Below are 19,525 nucleotides of genomic sequence, written 5' to 3'. Positions count from 1 at the left end.
CCCGTGGCCGGGCGGTGGGCCCGGGCGGTTTGCTAGTGCCGGTGTAGCCGCAGGGCTTTGAGCTCCTGCAGCTGAAGAGGGGAGGCAGGAGCAACGGTAACGGGCGCCTCGAGGCGCTGATTAGGTGGGGAAGTGGGTAAGGGTTGGGCTCGAGTAGTCCGCACGGGCTGCTGAGGTACCGGTATATGGAAAAACGGATTTAAGACTGAAAAAACCGCCTGAAGGGCATGTTAGCTTTTCTGCAGTCCCCCGATCTAACTCCTCGTGCTGCGGTTTCTTCCTATGGCTGCTTAGCGTGAAACCCGGCTTGGAGGTAACTAACGCTTTGTTGCCAGAATCGCTCTGCCGTACCAAACTTACCTGCGTTCCCGTGCACAGCCTCTCCTCTTCGCCTTCTTCCCCTTTCTCCACCCCGTAGGGAATGTGCTCGAGTGGGTAATCGGTCACCCTGAAGTTACAAAAATTCACGTGGCAATACTTAGTCGTTGCACAAAAAAGGTAATTGCTTGGTAAATCGAATAAGGGATTTGCCGTTAGGCGTTTGGCTTTCTAGAACCTGTTCTTATTTCCTGTAGTCGTTTGGAGAAGTCCCCTAATTACATTTCTTCACTTCATGTGCAGTTTCCCCATGAACGACAAAAGACTCGATGGTGTTTCTGTGTTCTTTTAGGTCATCGCATGATGTACTTTAGTGTTATTAGGAATAACACGCAGCTGATGAGTTCAGAAAACACTGAAAACATTTTTTGACTAAATTATGTCTTGGACTAAATCACCTATTTGATGTACATTAATTTTTTAACAGTGGGAATAAATAGATATACTTCTATAACCATAAGTGTAATCTAGCCTGATAAATTATGGTGGTCCGGAGTCATGTGCTGGTGGCTAATTTTCTGCAATATCGAAATTATTGTCAGTTAATCTCATCTAATTTTACAGAATGGTTGTATTTTCTAGTTATTACTTTACACTTGATACCCTGTTCTCTGATGCTCACTTTCCTTTTTTTTTTTTTCCCCCATGATCTTCTAGGGTCCAAAAAAGAAGAAAAAGGTAGGTAGGCAGAAACATGCTCTAGTTCACATACAGCATTTTGACCCTTGCAGTGTTAATTTAGATAGTGTGCAAGGACAGTTCTGTTATTTTGGAAATTATATGAGTAAAATTACAAAGCACTTCATACTGAAATTAAAGTAAGCATCAGTTACTTCTGGACTTGATGTCTACAAAACATTATTTTTAAGAGGTTCTGCCATAATAAAGGTGCTGTGACACCGTAATTGTATGCAGATGTGCTTTTTAAAAAGAAAAAGGTGGGTTTTTTTTGTTTTTTAATCTGTATTTCTTCTGAGCCAGTTGGTCAGGCTCAATCAAATTTGAAAGAGGAACAGGCGTCTCCAGGACACTAAGCTTATGTGCCTTTTGCAAGGAGGCTGAGTCGTGTTCCTGCAGAACTGCTAGAGAGAAGATGGCGAGCGCAGCCGCTGTGTGTTTTGCTTGGCGGCGAATGTCCGGCTGGAGAGCCAGTGTCCTGGCTTGGAGCTGCAAGCTGGACACAGAACGTGATGGGTAGGGGAGACAACAGACAGAAGTCCACGGGAAACTGGATTGCATAAATTCATGCCCGTGGATTTTTCTTAATTCAGTGATGATGAAATTATCCACCCCACCCTCAAAAAAGAACACGTTCAAATGTATTCCTTGGATAACTGTGCATCTCCAATTTCTCAGTGCTATGCTAAGTCGTAAGAATGTGAAAAGAAGTTGACTAAAAAGTGATTGTAAGTAATTGAAACAAGCAGGTTTTCCATTTTCACTGGAAGAAAAGTAATCAAAGATTTTTTTTTTTTTTCCCCTGAACTGGAAGGAATCGATTCTTCCCTGAAATCTTAATGGGTAGAATTGTGGTTTTTACTGACTCTGTTCTAGGAGAAATTTGCAAATAAATGCTTTGGTAACAAATGTGATAAGATGCACGCTAGCTCTGGCGGGTGTACGTTTGTTGTTGGCACTAAATTTTCACCATTGTTTTTGTTCAAGCTTCGTGATAACCTTTGTATTCAAAACTACATTTATGTATATATTTATTGCCATGCAAAGTAGTGTAAAATGAATAGCTTTCCAAGTGGTTATTTGTATCTGAAAATAGACTAGTCAGAAGCAAAATGTGAAATAACAGTATTTGTAACACAGTGTGATGTTTGACGAAGGTTCTCCTTGATTATTTCTAAGTTCCCTATCAATTGGATTACTTGTAACAATATTTACCAAATTATTAGGAATACTCGGGTGGAGTGGGTAGGAAGACTTCATTATACCATCGTGTTCATTTGCAACTGTCTGGACTTAAGTCCTCTTCTGTTGCCTCTCCCCGTCAGCTTTGTTGGACCTCATTCTTTATTGCCTTATTTACACCTCTGCAGGATGGGCACTATGCTACTGTGCTGGTTTGGTACCATTCTGTACCCATTTCTCTGCGGAAGAGAAGGATTGGATTCCTAACACGTGCCTTTGATCCTTAGTGTTTATTTACATCGTGACACCGTCCAATTATATTCTCTTGCTGACACTGTGGATGAAACTCATACTGGTTTAGTCGTTTTACCTTACCTGAGTGAATCCTTGTAAGCCCTTGTCTCTCGCCAGTGATGGCATGGGGACTTGGGATTCAGCGCTCTGATGTGCGACATCCAGGTTAGATGCCTAGGTAGAGGGTGTGTCTCCTCCTCTTTTCACATTGCCTCGCACTCTGAACCAATTTACATTCCGTATTTTCTCTGTTTTGAAAAAGTAAACGTTTGGTTTAATTTAAGTCTCTTTCGTTTGTGTGTGTCAGTGGCAGAATACCATTGTTCAGCCAGTACGTAGATACACCACCAAATGCAAGTCATTCGTTTTCCTTGACATCTTGTCTTTTGTCATCCATACCTTTGCTTTCAACCTTAGTTTAGGCTGCTGTCACTCTTTGTTTTTTCCGTATGCTGGAGCCTGTGCAGAATACCATGGTTTATTTTCTCACATGTGCAAAAAAAATAGCCTTATCTGTCCCACTTATAAACAATAGTGTTGGCTGTGAATTAATTTTGCAGTTCAGTACAAAATCAGCCTCCTTGTCTTTACAAGCTCCACAAACTTGTTTTGATTTACTTCCTGGCCCATCTTTCTCCCCCCTGCCCCCCTCACCTCCCCCCGCCCCCTCTCTTTTTTTTTTTTTTTTTATTCCCCGCCAGTGAGGAAGGAGTCTGTTGCCCAACCACACCCAGCTGAGCAGAGGGCAGAGTTTTGAGGATGTGAAGTTTCTGCAAGTTTCACAGAAGCTGACAGCAGGGCAGAGGGGTGAGATCTAAGTCAAAACCTCAGCCTGGCTGTTGTATTCAGGCCTTGTCTTCACAGCACCTGCCTTCAGGAAGAGCACTCCTCTCTGGTATCATTCCATCAACCCCAGATGGAGTCAAAGCACGTTGACTGCGAGCTTATTATGCGTGCAATACAATGGCAGGGTTACCTGTGTAAACGCTGAGTAAAACTGAATAAAGATAATTTAGTCCTTAGTAACTATGCGCTTGGTGAGGATTGCAACCTTAGGCTGCTTTTGCTACTGCATTAACAGGAAATGAGTGTTTTCCTCTTGTGTGTCTTTAAGTGCTGTCTTCTAGTGACAGTGCTGATCCTACACGTTTGATTAAACGTCCCAAGACTGTGTCAACACAAAAACCAAACAAAATTATAATAAAAAATAAAAGCCCATCCAAGAATCTTTCTTTTCGCTGGTGAGGTAAAAAGTGAGGGGCCATTAGCAAACATCTTCAAATCCAAAGAGAATTATGCTTTCCACATCCTAGCTGTTCAAGTCTCTTGAAGGCAACGTGGTGGCCTCATGTGCACAGCTCCAGTTGTCAAATTTTTGTATGTATCATCAGTGAGGGATCTATGAATTACAGGACAAAAATAAGTGTTCTGTTTTGGTTAATCTGTTACATGACAGTAGATTTTGCATGGTAGTGACCTTGTCTTCTATTTTTTAAAAATGAATACCCAGACTGCAAAGAACTGATAAGGAAGATAATTTCTGAGAAACCCAAATTTAAAACATAGTTATTCTAGGATAACATATTCTAGAGGTTGAACAGTTAACTGTCTTGAGTTGCAGTTAGGATTTTACAACAGAAAAGAGAACTCTCTGTTAGTTGTCTGGTGAATTAGATACTTCTAAACGCCAGACTTGCCTATGTCCCAAAATACATTTCCCAGTATTTCCTAAAATGTTTGAAGTTGTAACATCTACTTTTTAGCAGATCTACCTGTTACTCAATTTCTACACTAAAACAAGAGATTTTAATATTCTCCTAATGTGGCCGTGTTCAGGAGTGTCTAGCATAGAATAATATATTAATTGAAAAAGCATATATTACATCATGAAAATGAGAAGAAAATTGAGTCCAGGATGTGGATTGCCGTTCTGGAGGCTTCACTGACTGTGTAGGGAGTCCAAATTCTTAATACAGGGATCAGATTAGAAGGGCAAAGTTACAGAGGGTGAATACCTCCCAAAACATATTAAAGTGATACTGACATTTATTTTCTTTTAATTTATTGCAAACATTAAGTCCGGTGGCAAAAAGAAAGTTAGCAAAGCTGAACGTCTGAGATTACAGAAAGAAGAAGAAGAAAGGAGGCTGAAAGAGGAAGGTACTGTGCACTTCATTTACAGGGAATGTGATGGCACAAATCACTTATTTAAACAAATGGAAGAAAGTAATCTCCCAAACTATATGTGCACCGATATCTATCTCTATTTCACAAATACAGGTGATTCATCCCTCTTTTCTTGTGTGGGCCAAATTCTGTGTTACTTGTTACCACCTCCCACATCTCACTTTTCTATCAGAGCTGTACTCTTTTCTCTAGTTACTTCTACTGTGATTAGGAACTTGGGAAGGAGGGTGGCTGGAAGAATTAATTTTTTTTTTCTCTCTTACCATTACCTTTTGAAATATTCTCAGCAAGTTAGAAATGCAGTGTTTTGTGGGTTTCTTCCCCCCCTCCCCCTTTCAAGCCTAGTTATCAGTAGACAAGAGAAATTCTCTGAAAAGGACTTCCTTGTCCAAAAAGGCCAACAAAATACTTCTGTTGGCAGGGGGCTAGCTGGTGTTCTGAAGGGGTAGCAGATAAAGTGACTACAAACTAGGATAGATTAAAGTGTAGTTTGCTTGGGTTTACTTCTTCTGTCTCTACTGAGTGATTCTCCACCCACTTCTTCAAGATCTTTCTATTGTATATCACTGTATCCCTTAATATGAAATCCCAGTTGCATGACTTGCCTGTCCTCACCATCTGAATGTGTCTGCTTCTGCAGTTCAGTATCACAACTCGATACCCCTGTCTGAACATCAGATCCATCTCTTCTGCTTCCCTTTCTGCCATTAATCCATCCTGGTGGGGGTTTGGGCATGCTATGACTGCTAGTAATAGTAAGTGACTACTAATCACTAGTAACCTCTGTGGATGGGGGTAATGGCTCAGGTGAGTACAGGCAGATTTGGGAACTGCCATTGCTCTCGCCTCTGTGCAACACAGATATATCTGAAGTGATTTGCATGTAGGCAGTGACATTCAAGCCACTGTTTGGGAACATCTGGATTGATGCATAGGCTGTGCTACCTTAAGCTGAAGGCTTAGAGGTTGAAATCAATTTTAATTTTCACATCCTCTCTGATTTTCTAGTCCCTGTGGCAGCAAAGAAAAAAAAGCCAAACAAACAACTGTGATCAGGAGTAACTGATCCTGAAGAGGATTTCAGTGAAGAAGTTACTATAAGATGGAGGTACCCACCAAAGGCTGTAGGAAAGGAGAAGTCTAACTTGGGACTGAACCACTCAGGCGGTTTCACCACAGACATTGGACTGAGAACCTGGGCCTGTTCAAGCTGTAGATAAAGGGAGAGGGCACTCCTGCTGCTGTTTCTGGGGAGGAAAAGAGGGCTTGCTGATCCTTGTCTCCACTTGCATTGTCACAGGCTGATAGGGGTAGCACCATAGTTAATGTGTTTTAGTACTATGATTCAAAGTAGTTTGGCTCATTTGGAAGATTTCTGTGCAATGTAAGATACATCTTTGTGTTGCTCATTATTATGGTTATTTTGTTATTACAGCTAATAAAAAATTTGTCTGGTTTTATTAAGCAAAATATAATTATGCTCTTGATATATTTCCCAATCTTCAGAGGAAGCCCGATTGCAAGCTCAACAAGAAGAAGCAGCAAGACTGGAAAAGGAGAGAATTGAACAAGAGCAGATGGAAAAGCTTGAGGCAAAAGTTAGTTCATACCCAATAGTTACTGAAAAATTCTAATCCTATTTCTAAACTTGTGACAAGGTCTGTAAAACATTATTAATTTAGTGTGAGCATGGAAAGGAATTTCTTTATGTCCCTAGCGTTGGGAAGGAACAGAGGATGTAGAGGAAATGTAGAGGAAATTTTCTAGCATCACTAGATTAAAATTAATAACGAAAAATCTAGCCAAATCACTGAAAGGTACTCTTGCATAAGATCCCACAAGTTGAGAAGGTAGTGAGATTAGTAATTAAATAAAAAATTTAAAAGTCAAGAGAAATGGTGCTGAATTTTGTTCTATAGTATTGGCTTAGTGTTGCTTTGATTCAGGAAAATCCTCTGAGGCAAGATAGTCTTGCTTGGTTTTGATATATAAAGATGCTGTGGCTAAATACATTAACTTTTGGGATATGTATTACTCAGTTTGAATAAATACTTTTTTTTTTTCCATTTCCACTATACTTTCAATTGGATATATTTTTGTGTTCCCCATAATTACATTTGGTACAGTTGTGGCAAGAAAATTTTGGTATAAATTCTAGAAGTGGTTACATATTAGGACAGATGCATTGATTTGTGTGCATGCATGTATAGAGATATGTGTGTGTGTGTTTGAATATGTATGTTTATTTTTCTAAGAAGACTGGCATTCAGAACAAAACCTGATTGGTAATATCTAAATATTTTTGTGTTTAAAAGAAAAAAAAAAAAAAACCCAGGAGATTTACCACAATTTATTTTTCCCCCCAGAAAAAAGTCACTCTTGCCTGTGCCTCTTGTCCTTCACAAAGAATTTTTCCTCCCTAGAGAGAAAATAAATTTTAAATAATAAAAATTATAAGGAAAAAAAAATCATCTTGCACACATTTTTCCAACATATGCCTACATTTTTCATCAGCTCTCATTAGAGGTAGTTCCAGGATGATGATATGGAAACTGTTCAAGTGAGAGGTTAACAGTCATATGACGCGTTATGTTTGTCGTATGTCTCAGCAACTAATGTGATGACAATAACATATTGCAAACTGCTGCAGTCTTCTCGATTAAATGTTTCATAAAAAAGCAAGCTATCAGTGTTTGGATTTGTTTAAATGATAACTCATTCAAATATCCTAATTTTTTTTCTTTGATATAAAATAGTTGTAAGTAGTAAACCAAATATTTAACTCCTCTGTTTGACATATATATATATAAACAGGATCAAGAACGAAGGGAATCTGAACTAGCAGAACTTCATTCACTGGAACAGAAGTTTCTGGCTGCACAGCAGTGGAAAACAGATTATAGAGCCCATGCAAAGGTAAGCTTTCATTCCAAAATCCACCCAGTGTTGTAGAGGTTCGACAGTGAAGAGACTTTAGGTTATGTCTCCATTCCAGGGTCCAGGAATGCTTCCATTTCTTGAACTTAGGTGTGGGCTATGGCTGCATTTCAGGTTCCATCTCAAGGTAGTAACTGGCCATCCTCACTCTCCTCTATCTTCTATACTTTGGTGTACACAGAAAAAAAACATGGGCAAAGAGATGCCTGTCTGGCTGATCAAAGAATTAGGGCCCCACAGCTTACCCCAGCGGTCAAGAAGAATTGTACTTCCAGATGTTCTGGTATTTGTCCTTCCTTTTCTATTTGTTTAATTCATTTTACATTTAAACATTCCATGAAAAAATCTCTACCAGGGCTTAAAAATATTTTTGTAGAATTTGAGACGATTGACAACATTTGTTCCAGTTGTTCCTGGATACCACAGGTCATCATTCAGAGAGAGGTTGGCTGAAACTTTGAAGGACATGGCACAAACCTGGGTCAGATATCAGGGCTGGAAATATGTGAGAATGCAGCTAAGAGTTAATGTCTGCAGTTTAGGGTGATGTACGTGGTGGTTGAATCATCACCCAATAGTACTGTATGCCTGTAAAATTAAATTTTAAATAGTAAGGTATGGAAATACACTCGTAGAACATTTCACTCTTGTGAATCCATCTTGCAGAAACATCAGTCAGTAACAGTCTGATATAAGATTTGGTCAGTTTAGTTCCAGGTAAGGACAAATAGACTTGTGGACACAAGGATTTTCTCTCTGTCTTGTATATCGCTTAATCCTTTACAAAGCCTCTGTGGAACAAATTTAGAATCATAGGATAAATCACGTTAGAAGTGACTTCTGAAATTCATACAGTTCAACCTCCTGCACAAAGCAGGGCAAACTCCGAAGTTAGATCAAGGTGCTCAGTTGGGTTTTAAAAATTTCTAAGGATGGGGATACCACAGTATCTCTGAGCAACCTTTTTGACAGCTCTACCACTCTCATTGTAACAATTTTTCTTTAAATCCAGTTGGCATTTCCCTTGTTACAGCTTGTGATCATTGCCTAATTGTCATGACGCACCATCCCTGTGCACCTCTGAGGAAAGTTTGCCTCTGTCTTCTCTATAACCCCTCTCTAGGTACTGGTAGATTGCAATTAGCTCCTCCCTTAGCTTTGTTAGTCCTCTCCAGACTGACAAAGCTCAGCCTTTCCTCCTGTGTCATTTTCCCCAGTACCCTAACCATCTTAACGTCCCTCCTCTGGACTCTCCAATTCACCACTCTTTCTCTTGTATTGAGGGACCCAAAACTGGATCCAGCACTCCAGATGTGGCCTCAGGAGCCCTGCAGAGGGAACAGTCGGTCCCTAGGCACACTGGTTACACTCTGGATTCCAGTGTGGCCTTAGCACTCGTTGCCACAAGGGTGCAGCATGATAACTTCACAGTTACGATGACACCTTTGGATGATGTTTATTACCTTTTTCAGTTGATGACAAGCTCTGGCTTTATTACCCTTGTGAACAAGAGAATCTGTCAGTCATTTTGAAAGGGGACAGTTGTTTATGGATGTTTCTGAAGAGTATTTCTTGGAAGGAGAAACATAAGATTTTTTTTTTTTTTGAAAAGTAATGGCAAAATAGAACTATTACTTTAAAAATAAATCTTCAGATAAAATACTGCTAGAGTATGGGAAATATTAGACTTTGTATTAGTCTGTTGTTAAGAATATTTAGGGCAAAAGATGTCCCTAAGCGCCACATCTACATGTCTTTTAAATACCTCCAGGGATGGGGACTCAACCACTTCCCTGGGCAGCCTGTTCCAATGCTTGATAAGCCTTTCGGTGAAGAAATATTTCCGAATATCCAGTCTAAACCTCCCCTGGCGCAACTTGAGGCCATTGCCTCTCGTCCTATCGCTTGTTACTTGGGAAAAGGGACCGACCCCCACCTCGCTACAACCTCCTTTCAGGTAGTTGTAGAGAGCGATAAGGTCTCCCCTGAGCCTCCTTTTCTGCAGGCTAAACAACCCCAGTGCCCTCAGCCGCTCCTCAGAAGACTTGTTCTCCAGACCCCTCACCAGCTTCGTTGCCCTTCTCTGGACACGCTCCAGACCTCAATGTCTTTCTTGCAGTGAGGGACCCAAAACTGAACACAGTATTTGAGGTGCGGCCTCACCAGCGCCCCGCGTACACGGGGACGATCACTTCCCTAGTCCTGCTGGCCACGCTATTTCTGATACAAGCCAGGATGCCATTGGCCTTCTTGGCCACCTGGGCACACTACCGGCTCATAGTCAGCCGGCTGTTGACCAACACCCCCAGGTCTTTTCCCCCAGGCAGCTTTCCAGCCACAAAGTTGCATGTATGTCTTAAAATACAATTTCAACAATTTCAAGATGTCATTCCCATTCTTAGCAATACAAGACAGCAGACACTGACTTGCAGCTTTGTCCCGCTCTCTAGGCTCAAACAAATGGGAGTTTTGAAAGTTGCAGACTTCACAACAAAAAGCATAAATAGAAACATGCAGCCCTGTTCTTGCCTCAGAAAAAGGATTCAGAGCTACACAGTTTGTTTCTTTTGCCACATGTGAGAGCAGTAGCCCCGCTCAGATTCACGGGCAACACAATCATCTCTCTGCAGCTTATCAAAAGCCAAAAAAGAGACCAACACAGACAGGTGGATCAAAAGAATCTGTAGAAGCAGAGGACAGCTCGGAGAATTGCAGAACAGCTCTGCAAGCCATCAACACGTTTCCAAAAAGAAGCAAACAAAGCCGCCTGACCTCCAGCACTACCAAGCGTCTCCTTGACAAAAACACTGCAGAATCCAACAGATAATATATATATTATAATATATAATACCAAATGCTGAGTTTCCACATCCGTTTCTGAACAATTTCAATCCAGATTAACAGATACGCTTACAAATTTTCATGAAACTTATCCTTTTTTCTCAAAGACCAAGTGCTGTCATCCTTAAGGATGTGCTTTCCCGATGGTGAAACTGAAGATCTCTTTCAAGTGCAAAGATGTAAAAAAAAGAAATCAGATGTTTTAATTACTGAAGACTGATCAGTCTTTTATACAGGAGTTTCCAGTGCACTGAGGGCTCACCTATTACTGCTTTTTTTGAAGTCAGTGGAAATGGTTATGGAAGTGGTTGGGAATGCAATTATACAAGCCCTTTTGCTTTAAAAGATCCATTTTACATTGTAATGCCATCTTCAGTAACACTGCATTATTAATCTTCACAGTATGCAGAGAGGCAAGGTTCCTTAATAACTTACTATATGGATGAAAAAAATTATATTGTATGTTGTAAATTGATCCCATGAGCCAATGTCAGGCTCATGTGTGGAGTTAAGTGGGTTTAGGCTGTTGTTGTTGATTATTATCCCCCCTCCCCCCAAGAATGACCAATAATTGATTTGAAAATAAAATTATTAAAGAAAAAAAAGATCATTCAAGCCTTTTTTCACATTCCCACCAGAGGTTTCTGTAACAGCTGAATTGGTGCTGGTGAGGAGGAGAAAATCTCCTTCAGAGGCAGAGAAAGGAGGAATAAACACGTTGGAATAGAAGGCTCTTAAGCAGCTTTATTGCCAGTGTAAGGATTTTCAGTTTTGTTGGCAGTATCTGGTTTGAGAACCATCTGCCTCTTCCACCTGCACCAGTTCCTCATTTATGTTCTCAGTCATTTATTCTTTCAGCCCCTCATTTGTGGCTGGTACTGAATTCCTTGCTTTTGTAGACACGCAAGCTCCACCTAGCAGAACAGAAACCACTGATAAATGAGTAAGTATAAACAGCAAATGATAGGTGGGCAGAAGTACCTTAACACGTTAATATCAAAGTAAACCATTTTTTTCTGTTATAGCGGTAAGCCAGGTGGTGTTACAGTCCTGTTTAGATGCAGGTGTGAATGTATCACTACAATATATCTGTCTTTTAGAATCCTCCTTTTTCTTGTCATAATGATAGTCATGTGCACCGCATGCCCGTATCTACTTTTCTTTGAACATTTCCTGTAGTGGGAGCATTACCTCAGTTGTGATGGAAGTCCTGACCCAACTGTACTGCAGGAAATAAATACTTTCATGAGCTTATGGCGTGAAGATCAAAATGAGGACATTCAGCTTGTGATGGAGAAGGGAGAACAGGTGCTAAATGTAAGTGTTAAAATGGTATTTTTCAGTTTAAGCTTACCAGAACATATCCTCAACAGGCCCCCTTCTTCCTTTTTTTTTTCTTTTTTGGGCCAAATGACTGAAATGGGCTATAACCTTCAAAACCCAGAATTTTTTCTTCAGTTTTTACATTTTTTTACTTACAGATTTAATCATCTTCAGTCATCTTCTAAAGAAGATGACTATTGACTTTAAATATGCAGTGCATTTAAGGGATTTGTGTGTAATGTTTCTACGCTGAGCTCTAGTATTCCAACATCCATCTTCCCTGCTATGTACACTTTAAACAGTCTTGAGCCAGAACATACAAGCTCATGTCATATATAGGTGCTTCAGTGGACAGCAGCCTTATTGTGTAACACTTAGAGCTTTTTTTTTTTTTTTTTTTTTTTTTTTTTTTTTCCTCAACAGGCCCCCTTCTTCCTTTTTTTTTTCTGTTTTGGGCCAAATGACTGAAATGGGCTATAACCTTCAAAACCCAGAATTTTTTCTTCAGTTTTTACATTTTTTTACTTACAGATTTAATCATCTTCAGTCATCTTCTAAAGAAGATGACTATTGACTTTAAATATGCAGTGCATTTAAGGGATTTGTGTGTAATGTTTCTACGCTGAGCTCTAGTATTCCAACATCCATCTTCCCTGCTATGTACACTTTAAACAGTCTTGAGCCAGAACATACAAGCTCATGTCATATATAGGTGCTTCAGTGGACAGCAGCCTTATTGTGTAACACTTAGAGCCAGTCAAGTGTCGTGTAAGAGCTGGGGTTCCCAAAATGCAAGCCACCAACCATTGATGGTTTGTGAGGCAATTTTAAGCAACTTGTGGCTGCTCTGTAAATGTAGGATTTTATTTTCATTTATGCTAACTTTATAGTGTTTTTCAGAAAGTTAAATGGGGTCTTCCAGAAATTAGGGGTGAAAGTCGCATGTGTGATACAACTTTCATTGGGCTGCTGCTGCTTTTAATGAGCAGTGGCACTGCGATTCCAGAGGGTGAGAGGAAGAAGAGTCTGGCAAGTCTGAAGGGAGGCATAAAATGTAATTTGATCCTCCCTTTGTCTCAGTGCTGCAGGTCACTTTGGCCAGCTAGGAATTTTTTAGTTCTATACAAGCATTTAGGTGTTAAGATATTAGCATGTAGTGGAAGGCAACAATGAAATGACAGAGTTCCAAACTGCACGATAAGGATTGTTCTGAGAATTAAAATGCAATTGCTGTATGTCTTCCTATTATTTTTTTTTTTTTTTAAAGATTTCGTAGTTCAGATTATTACTACAGAAAATACACTTCCAAAATAAAGCTGTAAGCTTTTCATTAAAACTAATTTTTGACCAAAAGTTTCTTCATATGACCAACCGGTTCAATAAATGATCTATTTCATAAGCTAAGATTTCACAGCCCACTGGTTAAGGAATGAAGGAATTGGACTAGAGGAATGAAGGAAGGCAGACTTGACCCTGGAATTTCTAGCGCTTTGCCTGGTTGACTGTCTATCTGATAATGCTGGCTTAGCACAATTTCTAGAGGTATAATAGAAAAAGATTATTTCTGCGACCAAGATATGTTTAGGTACAAAGGAAGCAAGTTTGCCTCGTTTTTTATGACAGAACACACAGTATATTAAGGGTGGTGTCAAAACAGAGATACTTTTCCCACATATAATGTCTTCTAGTTAATTCAGAAGTTGCAGTTTCTTTTATTGGACACACCACCAAATGAGATAACAGAAAAAGAAACAGTCCAGTACCAGGAATCTATTCTGGAATTGCAGAAGCTGCTTCATCAGAAGTACAATGGAGCAACAGAACACATGCTTAAAGTAAGTAAGTTTTACTCCTTCGAAGTTGTAATATGCCCAATGCATATAAGCTTAGCTACAAGTGTCTTCTTGTGATGGTTGCTTTTGTTTGTTCTTAAATTGTCACAGAGATTAGTATTTCAGTTTCCAAATGTAGTATTTGAGTTTCCAAATCATGTGTATAGCAGATACCAGACTTGTATTTCTTCAAAACCTCTGCAAATCTTAGCCTTAGAGTGGAAATTCTCATCATTAAGACATTTAATATTAAATTATTGTGACATTTTGTGAGATTTGGAGACGTTGAAAACAAGGGGGCACTGTATGTAATTTGTTTCCTATTTTGTCTCAATGATTTAAATTAAAGTTAGTTGACTGTAAAGAAATTGCAAATGTGAAAAGCAGATCATAAGGTTAGCTTGTACACTTTTTTTAATACAAGTTAATATGACTAAAATATTTTTTAAACAGATCTTGGGAAGACTAAAGAGTATTTAAACAAGAAAATGAAAATGTACTTTGGGAATCAGTTTTCTGGGTTGCATGTATAGGTAGTGATCTTGCTTGCTATTTGAAGTATATTAATCATATATGTAAGTATGTTTAGCAAAAGGATATTGCTAGAGGAAACAAAAAAAGGAAGTAAAGGAAATAGTGAACCAGTTGTATGTTTGTTCACAGTCAAAACCCTGTGCAAATTAAGAAATAGTAAATTCTTGATCGTCTTTATGGAGTTTAGGATTAAACTCCTAATGTAGTTATCACTTCATAAGTTGTATATTGACAGACATGTAAAATAATCTGTGCGGTGGCTGTGGGCTAGGCTGTGGGTTGTGCTTTATTGCTCAGTAAGTCTTTTTTTTTTTTTAACTTGTCCTGAGAAGTGTTTTTGAGGGCACAGGATTAAGGGAGATAAGCAGTACCATTGAAGGGGATAATGTTAAGATCCCATATTTGGCAGAATTTTGACTGACAGAATTGATGAAGTCAGAGGAAGAAAAAGGACATAGTTCAAATTTTAACAGAGATTTGAGTTTATAACTGTTATGTTTTAGTACATAAATACAACATACCTGAGCTTGGTCTGGTGTATTTTTATTCCTACATGTCTTTTCATATTTATCCAAGTATAAATGTAAGTAAATCAAAGTGTTATAAATAAGAAGAAAACACGATTTAATCTGCTTTTTCTTTGTAGGCAGCTAATATGTATGAAGATTCTGACACTGGAAATATGCAGGCAGTCATAAAGGATAAAAATGTTACTTTTTGTATTTGGGCCAATCTGAAGAAGAAAGTAAGGTACAGCATACTGAAATTCTTAATTTGAAATGAGGCCTGGCCTTGTCTACCCAAGTCAAGTAAACACCAAGAACCAGTTTCTCATAGTCTTTTTCATGTTGAATAGCTTTTATTCTACAGACTCCCAGCTGAAGGATTTCACACCAGCCTGTTGCTAAGGAAGGTACTGGTTGCATCAGAGTTTTATTAAAGAAACAGGAATGTTTTATATATGTAGATATGTGTGTGTGTATATATATATATAAAAAAACTTTGTTTCTTAAAATGCTACAGTAGAACCCTGTTACTGCCAGAACAATTTTTAAAGGAAAAGAGTAAAACTCATGCAGAGAATTGATATTCCTCTGGAGGTAATGTTTCTTGCTCATGAATTAAAATAGTTTCTAAGCTGTTACAGTTTCTTTCAAAGCAGTGAATGATGCTTTGTGCTCAATTCTCTGTTAGATAAAAGATTCTAGAGCCTGGAATGCAAATATCCTCCATAGTGGGTTTTGAATCTAAGATTTTTTTTGTTAATTAGATTACCATTTAACTGATGCTACATTTTTCAAAACAAGATTTTTGAGCGGACTTCCTACTCCCACTCGCAAATATGAGGAATAAATTGGTAAAAGGACTTTGCCTTGACTAAGGACCCATTGCTGGAAGCTTTGCTAAGATGATTAGAAGGCTGGGCCCTGAGCAATGTCAGACTGACCTGCAGGAAGAGCTCATCTGGGTTAGTGTTAAAGCCTTTTGGTCAGCTTAGAGAGGCACTTACAATTTTCAACCAAGAATTAAAAAATAAATGATGCTTTACTAGAAGATTTTTAGAATGTGTGACTAGCTGATCTTACCAGAAAATAAGTGTTATTTGAGTTGTTCTGGTTTTGGTTGGGCAGGAATCGCAATGAGCAAGAACCTTCCATATCTGGTGAAAGAACCCAAGTTCACCAGTTAGATACTTGATTTGATGCAGGTTGGCCTCCTGTGCTGCTCTTAGCCTGTTCCCTACGCTGTCACAAGGATCGGTGGCTGTGTAATACTGTTGATTATCAAAATTACCTTTACATCTGTGTAGCTCTTGGGGTTTTATGTGGACGATGCTGAGACTGATGTAACACAGAGAGCTGGTGACTTCACCTATGTAGGAATTTGCCCATTAAATTAGTCTGTTTTACCGGAATGTACTGCGTAGAAGAGCCGTCGTCTGATTCTGCCTCATTGTCATCCTATCAGGACTGTTATTTTTGCAGCTCCTGATGCCCTTAATGCAGCAACAGCTTTTCTGGAGGGGCTTACAGACAGCTGTCAGTACAAGACAGGAAGTATATCGTCACATCCCACTCTGTTTCTTAGACTGTGCCACGCGACAAAAGAGAATTTAGGTGACTTTTAGTGTAGAACATCGATTTGAATGGTTATGCAGAAATACAGAAATAAGTGCTGCCAGTCTTACTAGGGAATGTTATTTTTTTTACTGTTGTTTACAGGTTCAAAAATCACATGTTTTGTGATACACAGCATGGATTTGATCTTCCAAAGTCACTGGCTGTGAGCAGTGTTGCTGTTCGCATATTGCATACTCATTATGACCACGTATCTCCACTTCGGCTGCACTGTCAGAGTGTGCCAAAATTGGAAGTCTTAGACAGCAAAGAGTTAACTCAGCATTCAAAAGGCAGTGTAGAAGAACCAGAAGAAGAGGAAAAGAAAGCCAGAGAAGAGCCCAACATGCCTGCTGAAGAAGAAACGTGCTCTGATGGGAGAAAGGTAGGTAAAAAATCTCGCAAAAGGATGTTCTGCGATGCTGCTGTTACTTGAGGCCCACTCGCAGTGTAACAGCTTCTTAATGTGTCCTGTGCCCGAGAGCGCCAGGCTCTTGAACGTTTTATGGAAAAAGGCAACTTGTGTTAATACTGTGCCGTAGATCTTCTCGAGGGAGTGGAAGGATGAATGACCAACGCTTGTCCTACAGAAGGTAGAAGGGGAAGTTTGGACAGGGTGTGGTGGTTGCCATGCAGCTGGCATGCGTGAGCTGGCATTTGGTTGGCAGTTTCAAGAGTGGGACCAAGCCATGAGGAGCGTCAGGTGCCGTTGTAAGATATTTCCGTAAATCTGTGACGTACGTCCAGGTGAATGGATTCTGCTTCTGAGAAACTGACGGCCCCATAAAATCACTGCAGGAATCCAACATTAGGAAGATTCGCAGTGTGGAGAATGGGATTCAGAGTTCAGCAGGTCGTGGTTGTGCAGTTACTCGGTTGCTCCGTGTCTGTATGCTGAAACTTTGCCAGTGGAGGGCTTTCCCAGCACTGCTTCTAGCTGCTGGATTCTCTTCATCAGCACTCGTCAACGGAGTACGTTAGCTTTAGGTGCTGTGGAGGTTGCTTGGTTTTGTATTCTTCTTACTGGGTTTGGGTTTTTCACTTTCGGTATCGTCTGTGACCTGCAGCTAAATGACTTGGGTTCTCTGTCTAAAATTTCTGCACAGATAACCTGTAAAACCTCACGTTTTATGCCTTCTTAATATGTTTGGAGCAACAATCTTTGCCTTTTTCCTTTTCAGACCCCAACACCTTTGTAGTGAATCAGTGCCTGAAATCCCATCTTTCTTGGTTTCTTTTTTCTTTTTTGTGTGACAAGTCTTGTCTTTTGGCAGTTCTCACGTACATTTTTCAGACTTTCTTCAAGCTCCTCATTTCATTCCTCCTCTTTTTCTTTCCCAGGTCTGTCTGTCTTTCTCTCAATCCAGTTTTGTGAATTCTCCTCTTCCCTCTGAAGATGCCACTTCTCTCAGCTACTGCAGTCTCTCCCCCTGTCTGGCTCTGCCTTGAGTTCCCCCACATTTACGTGCGGAAACACTTCTTTCCTCTCACCTTCTGTCCTGTTTCAGGAGGTGTGTGTTCCTCCCACGCACTGGCAGGCACAGCATAGGGCACAGGAGGCGCCTGTGCCTCCGGGCGGATGGCTCGCACACTGAACTGCCGGTTGTCTGCTGCTGTGCTTCCAGAGGAGTCTGCTAGGACAGGGATGAATTCATATCTGGGTTGGAAATTTGGCTGGAAATCTAGGGTAATGTTTTGAAAATAGAAAACAGTGTGAGAAAGGGAATAAATGTCATGGGCAAGGCACAGGCTAAGACTGCAAGTGGGGGTTCTGGCAGAGTTTCAGTACGGCTTTGGATTCAACATTGGCTTAAGTTTTCCTTGTGTCACTCTTCTAGCTGTAAAGTCAGCATAAACATAATTTTTGAGTGCACACACTGCTAAAAAGGTTAAGTGCTTGTATGGTACTTGGGGAGCTCGAGATGGAATTCGCTGTGGAAATGAAGTAATTCTTTTATGTTTATCTCTATTTATATATCTGGTTCCAAAGTTGGAGAGTACCTTTAATCAAAACTATTTTTGCTAGCTAGGTGGAAATGATTTCTCCTAAAACCTTGACCTGTAGCAAGATTGGTGCAAACGTTGCTGGAGGAGTGGGACTGTACTCTTGCCCCTTGGGCCTCCCTGAAGGAGGTGATACCCTCTTCTTTATTGTGTCTGCCTCTGACTGATGAATAAAACGTCTTTTGCTCTTTATATAGAGTGCTATCTCAGTCAAAGAAAACAGCAATAGCATAGCTGACATAAATGAGACAGGGGAGGAAACTGAGAAGAAATCGGAAATCTTGGACATACCGTCGCAAGGTATTTGGTTAGTTTTTATGTGCAGCATTACGAAAGTACTTATTCTAAATGTTTTAGATATGGAAACATTGTGATATAGATCTCTATGTGAATGGAACAAAGTTTATAAATATATTGATGTTTTGATAACACTTGAGTTTTATTGACATTTCTATTAATGATTGTTAAATGCAGGGACAAAATAGGACAGATAGATAGGAAAATGGATTTTGTCCCCACACTTATTTTAATGTATTTATTATTTACGTATATATTCATGTACACATTTATTATGTTTATGTACATTTGTGTATTATTATGCATACGTTTATGTATGTTTACGGGTGAGGTACACAATCTTTATGAATCTGCCAGGCTGTCTGGTGAGATTGAATTCCTCAAAAAAAAATTATTCAAACGCATATAATGGTAGGCACACAGGTAGCGTAAGTATTACTGAGCTTTACTTAAATGCGTGCTTAAAGCGAGATACGTGCTGATATACTTCACTAAAAGAGGGCCTAATTCTAGGAACGAAAACTGTTTATATCTGTCCCACGTAAGTTAGGTTACAAATTTCTTCAGTGTTGGGGTGTCCTTTGGTTTAATAAAGGACTGAGTTTTCTTGTAGTGCTTGTCTTTTAAATAAAACAACTGCAAACTATTCGAGAGTGCTGAGGGAGCTGGCGGAGGAGCTCGCCAAGCCGCTCTCCATCATTTATCAGCAGTCCTGGTTAATGGGGGAGGTCCCGGACTACTGGAGGCTTGCCAATGTGACGCCCATCTACAAGAAGGGCCAGAAGGAGGATCCGGGGAACTACAGGCCTGTCAGCCTGACCTCGGTGCCGGGGAAGATTATGGAGCGGTTCATCTTGAGGGCGCTCACAAGGCATGAGCGGGACAACCAGGGGATCCGGCCTAGCCAGCATGGGTTCATGA

General features: G+C 39.9%; 1 protein-coding gene across 1 annotated transcript in view; it reads left to right on the top strand.

Moving 5' to 3' along the window:
• Positions 1 to 1,040: 1,040 nt before the first annotated feature.
• The window catches only part of CASC1 (cancer susceptibility candidate 1), a 26,178-nt gene continuing 7,693 nt past the window's right edge, over positions 1,041 to 19,525 (top strand). The window contains exons 1-9 of the mRNA XM_009279021.2: positions 1,041 to 1,056; positions 4,611 to 4,692; positions 6,226 to 6,317; positions 7,534 to 7,635; positions 11,677 to 11,814; positions 13,509 to 13,655; positions 14,833 to 14,936; positions 16,409 to 16,688; positions 18,505 to 18,607. Coding sequence (XP_009277296.1) covers positions 6,297 to 6,317; positions 7,534 to 7,635; positions 11,677 to 11,814; positions 13,509 to 13,655; positions 14,833 to 14,936; positions 16,409 to 16,688; positions 18,505 to 18,607 — 895 coding nt within the window. The 5' untranslated portion in view covers positions 1,041 to 1,056; positions 4,611 to 4,692; positions 6,226 to 6,296. The remainder of the gene's footprint in view (positions 1,057 to 4,610; positions 4,693 to 6,225; positions 6,318 to 7,533; positions 7,636 to 11,676; positions 11,815 to 13,508; positions 13,656 to 14,832; positions 14,937 to 16,408; positions 16,689 to 18,504; positions 18,608 to 19,525) is intronic.

Source organism: Aptenodytes forsteri, unplaced genomic scaffold (assembly GCF_000699145.1).
Source record: "Aptenodytes forsteri isolate BGI_AS27 unplaced genomic scaffold, ASM69914v1 Scaffold241, whole genome shotgun sequence".
In the NCBI taxonomy this organism is placed as follows: Eukaryota; Metazoa; Chordata; class Aves; order Sphenisciformes; family Spheniscidae; genus Aptenodytes; species Aptenodytes forsteri.
This window is presented reverse-complemented; position numbering and strand designations above follow the sequence as displayed.